General features: G+C 55.3%; 3 protein-coding genes across 3 annotated transcripts; 1 reads left to right on the top strand and 2 right to left on the bottom strand.

Moving 5' to 3' along the window:
• Window positions 1-2,553: 2,553 nt before the first annotated feature.
• CD320 (CD320 molecule) lies at window positions 2,554-6,833 on the bottom strand. Its single transcript, XM_065875419.1, has 5 exons — window positions 6,695-6,833; window positions 3,889-4,014; window positions 3,292-3,525; window positions 2,853-3,011; window positions 2,554-2,693 (listed from the first exon to the last, which is right to left on the bottom strand). The coding sequence occupies exons 1-5, from the start codon at window positions 6,831-6,833 to the stop codon at window positions 2,554-2,556; spliced, it is 798 nt and encodes a 265-aa protein (XP_065731491.1).
• A 2,675-nt stretch (window positions 6,834-9,508) lies between these two features.
• On the bottom strand, window positions 9,509-15,352 carry NDUFA7 (NADH:ubiquinone oxidoreductase subunit A7). Its single transcript, XM_065875423.1, has 4 exons — window positions 15,270-15,352; window positions 14,766-14,815; window positions 11,080-11,229; window positions 9,509-9,720 (listed from the first exon to the last, which is right to left on the bottom strand). Exons 1-4 carry the CDS (start codon window positions 15,318-15,320, stop codon window positions 9,630-9,632), a joined length of 342 nt encoding a protein of 113 aa, XP_065731495.1. The 5' UTR covers window positions 15,321-15,352; the 3' UTR covers window positions 9,509-9,629.
• A 110-nt stretch (window positions 15,353-15,462) lies between these two features.
• On the top strand, window positions 15,463-16,595 carry RPS28 (ribosomal protein S28). Its single transcript, XM_065875424.1, has 4 exons — window positions 15,463-15,528; window positions 15,623-15,670; window positions 16,179-16,312; window positions 16,518-16,595. The coding sequence occupies exons 1-3, from the start codon at window positions 15,490-15,492 to the stop codon at window positions 16,299-16,301; spliced, it is 210 nt and encodes a 69-aa protein (XP_065731496.1). The 5' UTR covers window positions 15,463-15,489; the 3' UTR covers window positions 16,302-16,312; window positions 16,518-16,595.
• Window positions 16,596-16,646: the final 51 nt, after the last annotated feature.

Raw genomic sequence — 16,646 nt, 5'->3', positions numbered from 1 at the left:
TCCTGCCAACTAGAAGAAGCCCACCAGGGTTCCAGTTCTGCAAGCAGGAAACCTCGGCCCAGCTCAGGGGCTGGGAGGTATCCAGCGGGCGCCGGGGGAAGGCCTTGTACCCCAGGCAGCTGGGCACCCTCTGGTCCACCGTCAGTCAAAGTCCCCCCATCCTGGCTGCAGCCCACCTCCCAAGCCCCCACGGCTGCCCGACAGAGAACTCGGGCCCCTCACAGGCTTCCTGAGGCCCAGACTCCAAACCCCATTGGGAATTCCAGATCCCACAAGACATGCTGTATGGACCAAAACAAACAAACAAACAAACAAACCTCCCGTGGGGGGCGGAGCCCCAATGCTGAACTTTCCCACCCTTCGCACCCCCAGGAAGATCTATCTTCTTCCAGCATGTTGTCATCAGGGACCAGCTCCCTGCTTGCTGGATGTCAAAGCCGCGAGACCCTGTGTGGGACCCTGGGTGCTCCCCCGGGCTACCAGGGCCCCGGCCACCACATTCGGAGATGAAGAAAATGAAGGTCAAAGAAGAGCCCTGTCCTCATCACCCAGCAGTTACGGGGTGTATTAACTACACTTTCTGTATTCTTTTTTTGTGGCCGCGCCACACGGCTCGCAGGATCTTAGTTCCCCAACCAGGGATTGAACCCAGGCCCTCGGCAGTGAAAGCGCGGAGTCCTAACCACTGGACCGCCAGGGAATTCCCAGTTTCTGTATGCTTGGCACCCTGTCAGCTGAGGCCTCACTGACCAGGAAGGGGCTGTCCCTCGAGGGGTCAGCGAGTTCCTGGAGATGACAAACAAGTAACCAGTGAGTGTACCTCTCCTATGCATACCAGCCAATCCAGAGCTACTGTGTCCCTTCCCTGATCACCCCAGGGCCACTGTAGTGTGAGTGCCTGACATTAAGCAGGATCTTAGTTCCCCGACCAGGGATTGAACCCGTGCCCCCTGCAAGGGAAGCGTGGAGTCCTAACCACTGGACTGCCAGGGAAGTCCCTGACGTTAAGCTTTTGATTGCCAACACCTACCATGAACAAACACACAGATAGCTGCATGACACAGCTACTAGCAACACAACTTACCTGGTTATTAGCTACCCCAACCTAGGAAGGTCCCCTTTTCAGAAATCCTAGGCAACCTTGACAAGTGGCGCCTTGAACGACCCTGCTTTCCCTTTTGGCACCCTAATTCCAGCTCTTATGCTTTATATTCAATAAAGAGTGAATCCGAGACTCCGACCCCCGGACCCTAATAAAGGCAGAGACCCAGGTCTGCGTTCCCTCCCTCTCTCTCTCCCCATGATCTTGCTGGGTGGCCCTCAGAGGGGGTGCCTGCTGTGTACCCTCCAGAACCTGTGAGTAACGAATCTTGTTCTGCCAAGTTCCCTGATGGTTTTTCCTGAAGTACGTCCTGTGATCATGATAAGAACCACGAGGGCCGGCCTAGCCACAATGCTGGCTCTAGCTGGGGTAACGTCTGTGAGGGCCTTGCTGTAAGTCGTAGGGACCCAGGTGTACTCAGATGCTGCTCTCTGAAAGCCTTGCCATTGATAGGCCGAGATGTACACGATACTCAGTGCCGACACCCCAGAGCCCATGGAAATTACTCAGTCTGGCCAGTTCCAAGCCTGTTTACCCTGCCTCACCCATTCCTTCCAGTGGAAACCACAATAAAAGCTCCTATCCATGTTGTTCCCTCTCCCTCTGCCTCCTGATGGACCCTGGTGCTTCCCCGTGTAGCTCCACATGGCCTGTTATGCCCTTCCTCTTGGGATCGGTGAGTAACAAAGTGTCTTTTCAGTGGCAGTCATCTCCTGATCTGTTGGCCTTGCCATAGCTGCATAATAAGAAGACCTACCTTTGGAAACAGGGTGGAGACCAACCTGGGGACACCCAGCTTCCATCTCAAAGAGAAGAAGCCATAATGGATGGAGGGCCTCCAGCCCAGGACTCTGGGAGGCGCTGCCCAAGGTCTGCTCCATTTGGGGGATGCAAACTGTCCTGCTGCCCCCAGCCCCACTGTCCCCCTGCTCTGGATTCCAGGAAGCCAGAGGCAGGGTCCCCAACTCCCACCCTCTCTGAGCTTGGGTGCTCCAGAGGAGGGGCTGCAGCAGAGCCCTCAGGCTGCCCAGTCAGAGGGAGACAGAGGCCCAGAGGCAGGCAGAAGACGTGAAGTAACTTTAATCACCACCCTCAGGAGGGGGCAACAGTAGTATCTGAGCAGGGGGGCCACCCCGGGAATGACCTAGGGCCAGCCCCTCGGTTCTGGCTGTGGCACGTTCCCCGGATATCTGAGCAGGGGGGCCACCCCGGGAATGACCTAGGGCCAGCCCCTCGGTTCTGGCTGTGGCACGTTCCCCATCCAGGCTCCTCGAGTCCAGGGGAGGGTCTGGACACTCCCAGCCTCCACGATCACATCTGCAGGAGCTCAGGTACTTGGCGCCACGTGGCCAGAAGAACCCAGGTCTGGGGGATGGTGTGCCGACAGCCACGCGCGGGTCCCCATACCTGCCGTACTCGGGACCGTGTGATGTGGCAGCAAGAACTCATCCTCAGAGGACTGAGGCCGTCCTCTCTGACTGCAGAGACCCCTTCACAGACACCAGCAGCCCCAGCGGGGACAGGCATCCCTGGGCACAGAGCCGTGACAACATGAAGAGGATGGCGGCGGCCAGACCTACACTTAGCACCACTGTGGGGGACAGAAAGACAGGAGCGGGTGAGGGGAGGGGGTGGCAGGAGGCTCACACCCACCAAGCTCCTAACACACTGGAAAGGGGGTTCTGCAGCCTGCCGGCTCCCAGGAGCAGCTGCTCCAAGCCCCAGTGGTGGGAGGACCTGTTTATCTTACCAGCAGCTGCGATGATCCCATAGGCACTTCGGTTTCCAGACTGAACTGAGTCCCGGTCCCCGACAGAGGTGACTGTGGCATTCCTGAGATAAGTGACACTCTCCAGGGTCACAGGGGTCCCCATGGACGTGGCACTCCCTTCTTGGAGGGTCTTGGTTCCTGCAATAAGTCCAGGCATTCAGTAGCTGGGGAGGGGGCACCTGGGGCATGGGGGGATGAACAGATGTTTCTGGTGCCCAGGGGGGACCTTAGGGCTCACCCTCCATCCCAAATTCAGTGAGGTTGGTGAGCCCTGCTGCCCGAGTGCCCTCGTGCAGCCGCCATGGGAATACGGGCACAGGCAGACACACGTGTCCACGCTCCCAGCCTTGTCATACACTGGAAGGTGTCAGGCGTCCTTGTCTACCGACCCACCCTCCCCGCCCCCACAGGCACACACCACAGCCAAGCTCATCGCTGGAGTCGGAACAGTCGGGGTGGCCATCGCAGAGCCACGTGCGTGGGATACAGGAACCGCCCAGTGGGCAGCGCAGCTCTCCCTCCGGGCAGGGCTGGTGCCTGCAGTTGAGAACATTCTTGTTGATGCCATCAGGGCAGTCATCGATGCTGTCACAAGAGCAGGGGCTGCCAGTGGGTGGCTTGCACTGCCCGTCCTGGGCACACGGCTCAGTACCTGGGGTACAGGGTGAGTCAGGTCTCAAACACCCAGCCAAGAGGGCCCAGGTACTCCCCACAGCCCAACCTCCTACAAGCCCCGCCTTCCGAGAACAATCGACCCTATATGTTTCGCCCATCCCAAAGGCTCCTCCCCCTGCTTCTGTTAGCTCCACCTTCCAAGGACTCGCCTCCCTGCAAGCCCTCCCTCCCGAGCCCACTAACTCCGCCCCGCTGCAAACCCACCTCTCCCCAGATCTCCTTCCTTTCAGGCCCCGCCCACCCCAGAGTGCCCTGTCTGAAAGTCACATCCCTTCCACAAGCACCTCCTCCCTGTGGCCCCACCCCTTGCAAGCCCCGCCCCCAGGGCATGGCCACTCACTGCACTCCTCCTCGTCACTGCCATCAAGGCAGTCCTTGTCAACGTCGCAGCGCCAGGTGAGGGGCACGCAGCGGCCATCACTCCTGCACTGGAAGTTGGTGGGTGGGCACGAGGCTGCGCTGGGGCCTGAGAGATGCACACAAGTGAGGCCTGGGAGGTCTGGACCCTCCTTTGGAAGCACAGTGTCACAGGCTGCGACCACCAGGAGACAGGCCAGGTCCCAGGAACTACACTGGTGGTCACCCTTTGCTAAGAATGCACTATATGTGGGCCTTGGAGCTGAGCAGTTCACAGCCTCACCAAGAGCCCTACGGGGCAGATTCTACTCCCATGCCCATTCTACACAAGACACTTAGGAGAGGTAAGGCCTGAGGCTACAAGCTAGTGGCAGAGTTGGGGTTCGAACCCAGGTCTCACTGATCCCGGGGTCTTTACTCGGCTCCAAATGGCCAGATGGTCTCCCCAGGAGTCTCTCCAAGGTCCGTGGTTAAACAGACTGGGGGAGGAGCCATCTCTGAACCTGGCCTGGCTCAGGCCCACCTGTCAGGGTCAGCAGGGCCCATTATGTCCCAGCTGCTCAGCAAAGGGGAAACTGAGGCCTTGGGTAGAGGACCTGCTTAGTCACTGTGGCTTGTCGACTCACCTACTAAACTCCTCCCAGATCTGACCACTTTCCCCATCCTGAATGTGCCACCACCTCTCCAGATTCCCCACCCCCATCTCCACTCAGACACCAGAGACCTCTCAGAGCCACACCATTTGGTCACCCACCCTTGCCCCCCTTTGCTCAAAAACAGCCCTTGGTCAGAAATAGAGACACAGATGTAGAGAATAAACATATGGACACCAAGGGGGGAAAGTGGCAGGGTGGTGGTGGTGGGACGAATTGGGATTGACATATATACACTAATATGTATAAAAGATAACTAATAAGAACCTGGTGTATAAAAAAATAAAATAAAATTCAAAAATTCAAAAAAACCCAGAAACCCAGCCCTTGGTCCCATGAGTCCTCTCACAACCAAATTCTACAACTTCCATGTGGCCCGCAAGTCCTGACCAGCCCTGAACCCTCCCTGGACCTCCCACTTTCCCCCTCTTCATCAAGCTCCCTCTGACCCGGCCACCTTGATGCTTCTGCAAGAGGCCTGGCCTCGTTTTCCCCCTCAGGGCTTTTGCCCATGCTGTTCCCTGGCCCAGTTTGCCCTCTCCTCCCTCCTCTCTGCACCTCGTGATTTCCTCCTCAGACTTCACGTCTCAGCTTATTTCCTGGGAGGGGTCTCAGGCCCCTCTCAGAGACCCCTGAAGCTCAGCCTCCCACTTAGAACAATGGCCCTTGAACTGGCACCTGCGTAGACTGGACACTTAGTGGTGGTCAGGGCAGTGACCTTTTGACTGTAAACCTGGGGCAGCGCCTAGTGATAAGTGGACACAGGTCACACAATGGTCCAGGCTGAGTCCAGCTGAGATGTGAGTCTTCCTGGACCCAGAGCAGGATGAACACAGAAGGGCCTGGAAGCTGGGCCATCAGGCAGGAGTCCGAGGAACAGAGGAAGGGAGTGGGCTTTATGGTTTCCTCCTGGGTGCAGCAGGGAGGGTGGCAGATACCTGGCTTGGCCCCAGCCTAGTCCCCCTCCATACAATCCTGGTCCTCTTGTCCCTTCCACCTTTACTCACGAGGTCCTGTACCTCCAAGCCCCCACTCCCCACAGCCAGCCCCTCCACAGGCCGGCCTCCAGGCCCAACTGTACCTGTGGGCCACACAGTCCCTAAGCTCTGTGGAGCCAACTGCAGCTGACTTCCTTCCCTGCCCATGGGGGTCTGGCAACCTAAAGCTTCCTCCCCAGGACTTGCCACTCTCCCTAGCAACCTCTGACCTCCTTCCCCGGCCTGCTGGAGCATGTGTCCTTCTGTAAAGTGGGTGGGCAGCAGAGCAGAGCTGACCTGGCTTCACAGGGCTTTGGTTTGGAGCAACCAGTGGTTGCACCTCCCAGCCTCAGTTTCCCCACCTGTAAAAGGGGCACGCTAGGAGTCCCTACCACAGTGTGCTAAAGAGAAGAGACTGCTTGCGTGTAGAGTGTGGTACTTGGTTAACCTGAGTCCTGATCCTTGAAGGAACCAGGAACATTTAGCCTGAAAAGGCAGAGGCTTTGGGGTGAGATGGGGAACCAGTTAAGACGGTGTGTGAACCTGAGTCACAGCTGAAAGTCAGGGGCACCTGTGAGCACAAAGAGGTCACTCTAACCTGCCCAGCTGCCTCTGGGTACCTCTGAGAGGGCCACCAACATCATTTAGGCCAAGGCAAACGTGTCCAAGGGCCTGGGGTCACAGGGAAGACCTTTTTTTCTCTAAGGCCGGAGAAGGAAGGTGCAGAGATTGGGAGGGCGGGAAACGGTCGCCGTGCAAACTCAGCCACATGGCCCTAGGCGCCAGGGTATGGAAGCCGCAGCTGCTGCAGAAGGCGACAGGTGACCAGCTCCGGAAGTCGGAGAAGCAGAGCCTGTAAAGAACTTTCCTGTCCACGCTGGAGTGAAGGGTCGCTTAGAGGTGACACCGGGGCACGACAAAGCAAAGCGAGTGTAAGCAGGGCCGAAGCAGGGTAGTTAAAGGCTGGCAGAGCAACCCAGGCGGAGGGTCCCTCACTGCGGAAGGCTCATTCAAGGGCCTGGGTCCCCTAGAGCCACGTGCAGGGGGGAGTGTCCGGGACAGACGTGCGGCGCAGCCAACGGTAAGGCGCTGCTGGCGGGCAGGGGCGGAGCTAAGCTGCAGGCTTGGAGGGCGCCAGGGCTGCACGGAGCACACTCACCTGGGGCTTGGGTCAAGGACCATGTCGGGATCGAGGTCGGGGCGGCCTCCAGGCCCAGCCCGAAGCTGAGCAGTACCCGCAGCGCTAGGCCGAGGGCCGCAGCCCGCTGCGCTCGGCCCTCCGCCATCCAACCGCTCATCGCGCCACCCCTGCCCGGCGCCGGCTCCGGCCAAGACCAGTCCCTGCCTCGCTCTGATCCAAGTACGCGCGTGCGCAAAGATCCGGGGGGCGGGGCCCACGCCCGAGGCGGGTCCCGAGAAGGGTCCCGAGACTGGTCCCGAGGCGGCCCCGCGTTATGGGTACCGTAAATGTCCGAATGCGAGGGAACCCACTATTTGAGGCTCTTTCCCACTTTCCCCTGTGACAAGGTATATCGAAAGGTATTGGTCCTATTTGAAATTAGAAACTTCTGGAGGTGCAAACGAACTAGTACCGACAAGTCTTGTCTACTTACAATATTTAACATTCCACATGCACCAAATACTCCTGCCTAATTATCCTAATATGGCAGCCACTTCGCTCAGGCACGCCCTCCTCCTGCTTCTCTCGAGCGCCCGACTTATTTACTTTGGTTTATTGTCTGATTCCCCACTAGAACGTCAGGCCCAGGAGGACAGGAATGCTGTGATGCTCATTGTATCCCCAGTGCCTGGAACTGAGCCTGACACATAGCAGGCTCTTAAATATTTGGTAAATAAATGAAGGAAACGTTGGTTCTTGGTTTTCATCCTGGGTCCTCTATCCCTTGCACCTGGATGTTCTCACCGACGCTCACTACCTCATTAACCCGCATAGGCTCCTCAAAGGGAGGCGGGTCTTATACTTTACTCTGGGAACAAGACAGGCGAAAGCAGCCTGGGCTTTCTCTTCTCACGCTCACCCAGTAGGCACATAAAATACAAACCTTTTCTGCAGGTTTTCTATCCAATTGGCTGCTGTTTTATCTACAGCTCTGCCCCTAGGAGAAGCAGCGCTACTGCCAGCGGGCCCCCCAGACAAGTCACTGTCCTCAGCGTTGTAACAGCTGTGCAAATTTCCCGTGAAGCAACACTAAAGCACAGAAAGGCCTCTATCTGCAGGTTGATGGCATGCTTATTCAAAAGTGTTAAGAGATTATAGCTGCATTTGGAGCGTATGTATATATACACATATATATAAATTTTTTCATAATCTCCAATTCCCAGGAGACATGGGGTAAGAGGCAAAGGTGCACTGGTGCAGAGGCAGTTGGAAAGGGCAGCAAATAGGACTGCCTGCGGCAGGGGAAGGGAGGGGAGGGGAGCGTCCCACACCACCTGTGAGGCTTGGCTTCTTGGTGAGGTTGGCATCTGGGGTCCAGGGAGAAAAACTGAAGAAGCTGTGGATTCACCCAGCTGACAATATGTAGCGGCTGAGTGCAGACCCATCAGCGGCTAGGTTCAGGGCCATCTCTCAGTGAGCCTGAGAGTTCTTTGTCTCTTCACGCCTGTTCTTCTGTTGAGGGTAAAAGGGTTTGACAACAGCTATAACCTCACAGGCTTGCTCCGGGAAGGAACCAAGATCACAGATATAACGCATTTAGAACGGTACCTGGCATAGAGGAAGTGCTCAAGAGGTGTCAGACCTCTTTCTTACTGCAGTCCCTCGCCAAACTTCAAGTCTGGGTCATAAATCTTTTTTTCTTTTTTTTGGCTTATACAGTAAATGACAATTTATTTTCTCACGGTTCTGGAAACTGGGAAGTCCAAGACCGTGGTGCCAGCAGATGTGGTGTCTAGTGAGGGCCCGCATCCTCACTGACAACCATCTTTTCACTGCTACCTCACTTGGCAGAAGGGGGCTGGGTCATAAAACTTTATTCAGAAACTTTCAATGGCACACCTTGCCTGGGGTCTTTAAAAGCCCTCCAGCGTTACCTTCCTTGTGGCCTCTGCACACCCTGCCCAGCTCTCCTGATCCTTCCGTATCTAATTCATCCTTTGTTCCAACCAGAATCCCACCTCCTCCAGGAAGCCTTCCCAGCCTTTTCTTCTCATAAGCATTTAGCATTTGTACCACCCACTCTTGGGGCACTTATACCTCCTCCTGGGACTGTGACCCTTTTCCTGCCTTGCTCCAAGCTTCCAAAGGTGGGCCAGCCTCGACACTCTCCTGGCATACGGCTGATCTTCACCTACTGATGGGCTTTGGGGTTCTTCCACAGGGCAGCCACAACACTCCCCCACCTGAGGTCACCACATGGCTCCCCTTCGCTCCTACAACCAAGTCAAGGCCATTTCCTTTGCAGCTTTCACTCCCTGCTTATTCCTCCACAGAAAGAAGCCCCTTCCTTTCCTGGGCTGACTCCTCCTCGCGTCCCCCAGGCCCACACAGAAACGTTTCTGGCTCAGGGAGGCCTTTCCCCACTGGCCTAGGTGAGCCACCTCACTGTCCTCTGCCATCCCTGCTGAGCGGCAGGGTGGTCAAGGTCAGGCAGGGGCCGCAGTGGGAGCCTGCTGGTGAATGTCCGCACAAGCAATGGCTAGGAGAGCTCTCGGGAGACAAGGAAGCGAGCTGTTTTTGTTCCGCCGCACTGTCCTTTACAGTCAGTGCCCCCAAACACCCAGAGGTCCTGGAACCCGCTCTGACACTCTCAGAGTTAGAGCCAGGCCCTCGAGAAAGGGACGGTGACACCTCTGTGCCCAGTGACAGCACCGTCACCCTGGAGCTCGAGAACCACTATCCTCCCCTGCTTCTGGAGCGTTCATGGGATTAAGAGATTCGGCACCAACTTCACCCTGAAGTTCAAGTAAGCCTGTGTGTCCTTTCAAAAGTAAAAACAGAAGCGATTCTGGAGAGCTCAATATATATTTTTTATAAATTAGGTCATGTTCTCCCCAGAGGGAATCCAAAGTCCAAGGAAGAGGAAGCACTCCAGTGGCCCTGAGGGCTTAGCCAGGCGCCCCGGGGCACAGTGTCACAGGTAAGGCTGATCCCTGGACAGCTCCCACCTCTTTATGGGAGGAGCTGGCGTCACAGCCTTCTTCTCAGTGGCTGCTACAGCCGAGCTGGAAGATGAAAACAGACTTGAGTTAGGCCCAGGTTTCAGAGAACAGTGTGGAGGAAGCTGCGGGAGACCCCCCTGCCCCGGCAGGAACACATCTGCTGACACCATGGATCTGGAGGCCAGGGTGCAGGGTGTTTCAGAATGCCCAGAGCCTTCCAATGGGGTCCCCCAAAAGGTGAGCTGACAAGCCCCGAGCCCTGCATGAACCCCTGGTCGGCGTGCCTTGGCTCCTGGTCCCAGAACCGGCATGAATAGCTGGGCTCCTCCTCCAGCACCCCTTCCCACTCGCACCCCACTCCCGCTGCCCCAGAACAGGACACTGGCAGAAGGGCCAAGGACCACCGCTGGGGGTCTGGGCAAACTGCTCTGAAATCATGCGTCTGCCACCTGCCAGCTGTGTGGCCCAGGCAGGGCACCTGGTCTCTCTGTGACTCAAATTCTTCTTCTGCAGCAGGGGCCGTCACTGCCTAACTCATGGAGTTATCGGGGGCAGATATGGCACTGACTCCATTCTTGAGCTTACAGATTTTAATTATGAGGATTAATCGGCAGAATGTGTCCCCACAAAATCCATATGTTGAAATCCTACGCCCCAGTGTGATGACGTTACGGGGTGGAGCCTTTGGGAGGTGACTAGATCATGAAGGTGAAGCCCTTATGAATGGGGTTAGTGCCCTCGTAAAAGACCCTAGAGATCCCTTACCCCTTCCAACATGTGAGGACATGGCAAAAGGATACCATCTGTGGGGACTTCCCTGGCGGTCCAGTATTAGGACTCAGCGCTTCCACTGCAAGGGGCATGGGTTCGATCCCTGGTTGGGGAACTAAGACCCCACATACTGCATGGTGTGGCAAAAAAAAGGATACCATCTATAAACAAAGAAAGTGCCAGACACTGAATCTGCAGGGACCTTGAACTTGGACTTCCCAGTTTCCAGAACCAAGAGAAACAACTTTCTATTGTTTATAAGCCACCCAGTCTGTGGGATTCTGTCCCAGCAGAACTCTCTAAAGTAAATAACATTATTGTTCCTGTTTAATTAAGAGACAGTGCCTGAGGCCAGGGACCAAAGTGGGTTTTGAGGGGCCTGAGGTTTATACAATTCTCTCTTTAAAAAGAATATAAAATTACAAAAACAACAATGCCTGGGCTTCTTCCAAGGCCCTTGAAGGGCCCTTGGAGCTTCCTCTGCTTTTTGCAGGAAACCCACCCAGGGTGGGTGGGGATTCATGAGCTCTCAGATGAAAAGCCCCCGGCAGTACATTTCCTGCCACAGTCGATGCTCAACAGACTTGGGACCTTGAAAAGCACAAGCAGGAGAGAGGGCTGGTCGCAGGAGGGGTGTTGAGGCATCCTCACCTCTCTACTGGCTTCCCTGACGCCAGCACCTTCTGTGAGGACATGACGATCGAGGGCGGCGTGGCTTCCCGGCGGCCATCACGTGTACAGTAGTAATTGTTGGAGAGTTTGTGGCTGGGGCCCACGGGGAGCTTGGGAGGAGGCTGAGTTCTGAGGAAAAAGAACATGGGCACTGAAACAAAAATGACAAGTCGTTCTCGCTGTGTGGCTGTGCTAGAACATGGGCCCATCACCTCAGTCACGAGGCTTGGGGTCGGTAGCCCCTGGGATGTGCTGCAGGCCAGGGGTATCCCTTGATACACTGCCATGACCACATGCCTGGGGAGGGTCCAATGGCCAGAAGCAGGTGGGAGACCCTGCATTGGATGTGAAGGTGCTGGAAGGCCAGGCCTGGGTCTGCCCCACCACAGGTCCCCGACCTGCCCCAAACGTGGCAGGTATGGAGGACCCTTTCATGAGGGAGGCCTGTTCCCACCTCTCCACGGCCCAGAGCTTGGCAGCTGGCCTCATTTCCACCGCAGGTCCTCGGGAAATGAAGAGGCTGGGCCCTGGGGCTCTGCCCATCACCTACCAAGTAATCGTGGTCAGCAAACGCTTGGGAAACAACCCCAGACTTGGCTCATTCTGAGGGGTTTTGTCCCCAAAGGCCAGGCTGCAGAACCTCTGGGTTTCCAGTTCTCTCAGGAACTCTCTGAAGAACTCTACTGGGATCAAGCCTTATTACTCAAAGAGCATTTTGTCCTCTGGGGTCTCTGCTGCCACCTCGTGGTCGCTGCCACCAGAGGGGGAGTGAACAGAGCTCTGTCCTCGCTTGACTAAACCCTGGGGTCAATACACAAAGTTTGAGGCCTGAAAACTAATCGCTAACCTCGCTAACAAAAGGCACTAACAAAAAACAAACAAACAAAATCACTAACAAAAGATGAGCTTCCCTGGAAACCACTGCAGAGAGGGAGGGCAGAAAAGATAGAAAAATCATAAACAGATCGGGTTCTCACTCATCTTTTTTGTTTGTTTAATTTATTTATTTGTCTGCGTTGGGTCTTCTTTGCTGTGCACAGGCTTTCTCTAGTTGTGGCGAGCAGGGGCTACTCTTCGTTGCAGTGCGCGGACTTCTCATTGCAGTGGCTTCTCTTGTTGCAGAGCACGGGCTCTAGGCGCGCAGGCTTCAGTAGGTGTGGCTCGCGGGCTCTAGAGCACAGGCTCAGTAGTTGTGGTGCACGGGCTTAGTTGCTCCACGGCATGTGGGATCTTCCCGGAGCAGGGCTCGAACCCATGTCCCCTGCATTGGCAGGCGGATTCTTAACTACTGCGCCACCAGGGAAGTCCCTCATCTGGGTTTTTTTTTTTTTTTTTTTTTTTTTTTGTGGTACGTGGGCCTCTCACTGTTGTGGCCTCTCCCGTTGCGAAGCACAGGCTCCGGACGCGCAGGCTCAGCGGCCATGGCTCACGGGCCCAGCCGCTCCACGGCATGTGGGATCCTCCCGGACCGGGGCACGAACCCGTGTCCCCCGCATCGGCAGGTGGACTCTCAACCACTGCGCCACCAGGGAAGCCCCTCATCTGGGTTTTTAACCAACTTTTTTCTGATAATCATTTTGCCAGGACTTAAGTTTTTCTTAAAACAAGTGATAGTCATTGTACCAAGGAGAAAAAAAGAAATACAGATAAAAACAAAGTTTAAAAACTTAATATTAAAAGCAGTATCCTAATTCCCTGGCAGTCCAGTGGTTAGGACTCGGTGCTTTCACTGCTATGGCCCGGGTTCGATCCTGGTCAGGGAACTAAGATCCCACAAGCTGTGTGGCACGGCCAAAAAAAATTTTTTTTTAAAATAAAAAATAAATTAGGGACTTCCCTGGTAGCACAATGGTTAAGAATCCACCTGCCCATGCAGGGGACACGGGTTCGAGCCCTGATCTGGGAGGATCCCACATGCTGCGGAGCAACTAAGCCCGTGTGCCATAACCACTGAGCCTGAGTGCCACAACTACTGAAGCCCGAGAGCCTAGAGCCCGTGCTCTGCAACAAGAGAAGCCATCACAATGAGAAGCCTGCACACCGCAACGAAGAGTGGCCCCTGCTCGCCGCAACTAGAGAAAGCCCGCGCACAGCAACGAAGACCCAATGCAGCCAAAAATAAACAAATATATTTTTTAAAAATTAAAAAAAAAATAAAATAGGACTTCCCGGTGGTGCAGTGGTTAAGAATCTGCCTGCCAATGCAGGGGACACGGCTTCGAGCCCTGGTCCAGGAAGATCCCAACATGCTACGGAGCAACGAAGCCCATGCGCTCCAACTACGGAGCCTGAGCTCTAGAGCCCGTGAGCCACAGCTACTGAAGCCCGCGCGCCTAGAGTCCATGCTCCGCAACGAGAAGCCACCGCAATGAGAAGCCGACGCACTGCAAAGAGTAGCCCCCGCTCGCCGCAACTACAGAAAGCCCGCGCGCAGCAATGAAGACCCAACGCAGCCAAAAATAAATAAATTTTAAAAAATAAATAAAATAAAATAAATAAAGGCAATATCCTGTGTTGAAGTTAGAATCTGCTTAACCCCTGGAGCGCAGAGATAACCCTCTGTTGGCCAGGGACCAACAGAAAACGAGCACACAAAGGATAAAAAGAACCAGCGCCCAACAGAAAGGCCTAAATGAATCACTAGGGGGCGCCATTATCCTTTTTAAAAAAAAGTTGAAAATTTTACAAAACTGTTTCCTCAACTGTATCAACTACCCTGGATGGAAAAGCAATTTAAAACTTTTGATATTTGGAATCAGTCACAACATGCAGGCATTCACATAGATTTGGTTGTTTTAAAGTTATTGTTCTTCTTTTCATGCTAACCCTCCATGGCTGCCTTACCTTTGCCTGCCACTCATATATATATCGCTATTCCCCATTCCTCAGAGTGTTTCAGCCACACTAGCCTCCTTCCTACTTCTGGCTCTGTCGGGCTGCACAGCCTTGGCACTTACTGCTGCCTCTGCCCGGAATGTTTTAATAACTATCCTTTGGAATTTCAGGTGACTCAAATGTCAATCCCTGAGGCCTTTCCTGATTACCTGATCTGAGGTAGGCACCCTCCAGCTTATTCACTTTGTTTTGCCTTCAGAGCATTCTAGAACAATGTTTTTTACTTGCTGTGTTTATTTCCCTACTATGTTATGTTTCTCCCTCCTCCCCAGGATATGAGCTCCATGAAAGGAATGAGAATTTTTTTTGTTAGCACTGGTATCCCAGAGGGCTGAGGACACAGCAGGGGTTTGTAAATGTCAAGTAATTTTTGGACTCAAATGAGTTTGAAATCAAGACACTTCTGGGTTCAAATCCCAGCTGTTACTTGCTGGCTTCTGAGTGATTTTAAGCAAATGATTTAGTCTCTCCGAGCCTCAAATATTTTCATGTGTAGCTTGGGGATGACAACGCTAACTAGCAGGGCCACACTTAGGACTGCAAATCACACTGAGGATTCCCACTCATAATTCAAGCCCCATCTGGTTGTTCCACGAGCACCACTCTCCGACATAGTCCAGCAAGATAAAGGCAAACCTCTGCCTCCACAGCGAGCTAGGCGGCTAGAGCCAGGATTTCGGCCCAGTGTTTCAGGGGTCTAAAAGAACAGGGGTTTTGTTTTTGATGGAAGGACAGGATTGCAGTCCGGGCAGCGAGCGGGGCTTGCTCACCGCTTGGAGATCTCCTGGTAACGCAGCTGCAGCTTCGCCTGCAAGTCTTGCTGTGGGAGAAAGAGAAGAAGGAGGTCAGCCCGCAGGGCACCCCAGAAGAGAAGGCCAGCGAACGTGGGGCAGTCCGGGGCTGGACAAATGAAGGGAAGGCGGGAGATGGGCATTTGGCGACAAGAATATGGGCCCTGGAGGTGAACAGGAAAGCTGGAGGCCGGGGCCACAAGATCCAAAGCTAAGAAGGACTAGGTAAATCCCAGGCCTGAGTGGGACCCCAGCCAAGAGAGGGCCAAGGGCTGGAGGTGAAGGCGGGCGTGCCCTGGGCTGGAAGGGTCAAGAGTTGGAGGCTCCGGGCTGAGAGCGGGGTCCCGGCTTATAAGGGGAATCTCGGCACCACTGGCCTCAGCCCCAGAGGTGCAGGAGGGGGGTGAGTAACGGGAGCGTGTCCGGGGCGCACGGAGCCCACGGCCCCACCCTCCCCAGTGCAGCCCTTCCCGCCCCGCGCACCCCGGATGCCCAGTTCCGCAGCCGCTGGATGAAACGAGTAGCAGACGCCATCTTTCAACCCTGCGCTGAAGGGCGCCGGTGACGTCTCTACCGCGAGGGCTGCTGGGAACATGGAGTATGGTCTCGCGATAACGGGAGTGGGCGGGGCTAGGACGCCTTATAAACGTTCTCTCCGAAGCACGTGACTCCTTTCCGCCCGATCAGCCGCCGTACGTCCATCATGGATACGAGTCGTGTGCAGCCCATCAAGCTTGCCAGGGTGAGGCGGAAGCCCGGGTTTGAGGGCCCGGATGAGGGAGGAAGGAGTAGGGGAACCGGGTGGTCCAGATCTGATCCCAGCTTCTTTACCCCAGGTCACCAAGGTGCTGGGCAGGACCGGTTCGCAGGGACAGTGCACGCAGGTGAGGTGGAGAGACGAGGAGGTGGGGTCTGGGGTCTTGAGTCTCCGATGATGACTTCTGTGCCCTGGTATCTGAGAACCGATACGTACCCTTTTTCGGAAAGCTCACGGACGGTCCGAGCCTTTGCCGAGGCCTTGCCCACCGGGTCTGGGCTCGGTCGACCTCATTCCTTGGGCTCTGACATACCTCATTCTGCTGGCTCAGCCAATCCCAACGACCACTATGTAGCTCCACGCCCTCACGATTGTGCTCCCGTCCCCGACGGGCCCAGAGCGGCAGTTGTCCCCCACCAGTGGCTTTTTCTGGCGCTGGAGAGCTTTGTTGTCCACGCTTCGGCCCCTCTCCGGCTTCTCTCCCGGCCCAGACCTACTTCCCAGGCTCAGCCCCCTTTTTAAGTGTGTCTAAGCAGGCACGTTCTCTGAATCCAAATCAGCTGGCTATCCCACGGTGCCAGTTTGTGGCCGACACTAACTTCTTCCCGGTCCCCCGCCCCCCGTCAACCCCGTAGGTGCGCGTAGAATTCATGGACGACACGAGCCGTTCCATCATCCGAAACGTGAAAGGCCCCGTGCGCGAGGGCGACGTGCTCACCCTGTTGGAGTCAGAGCGAGAGGCTCGGAGGCTGCGCTGAATTTGGGACTGGTGAGTGCACAACTGGAGTGGGAAACAGTAGACCTTTGGCTGGTGGTAGGGAGGTTTCGCCAGGCATACGGATGAGGGGCTCTTGCAGGGGCTCTTGGTGGCGGGGTGTGAAGAAAGGGTTTGCTGAGATTGGCAAGACGGGGGAGGGAGTTTGCCACTTGCAGAGAGGGACCTGTCAGCATCTCATACTTGGGTTTGTTTACAGGGTCCTGGATGTCTGGGTCGACTACCTGGCCCACGAGGATGATTTGCTGTTAATAAAGCGTTTATATTCTGTGTAAACTTGGGGTTTTGTCTCAGTTGCCACTAAGCTTATAAAACCCTCCCATGGGAC

The sequence above is a fragment of the Phocoena phocoena genome, chromosome 3, assembly GCF_963924675.1.
Source record: "Phocoena phocoena chromosome 3, mPhoPho1.1, whole genome shotgun sequence".
NCBI lineage: Eukaryota > Metazoa > Chordata > Mammalia > Artiodactyla > Phocoenidae > Phocoena > Phocoena phocoena.
The sequence above is the reverse complement of the archived record's forward strand: the minus strand, read 5'-3'. Positions and strand labels throughout refer to the sequence as shown.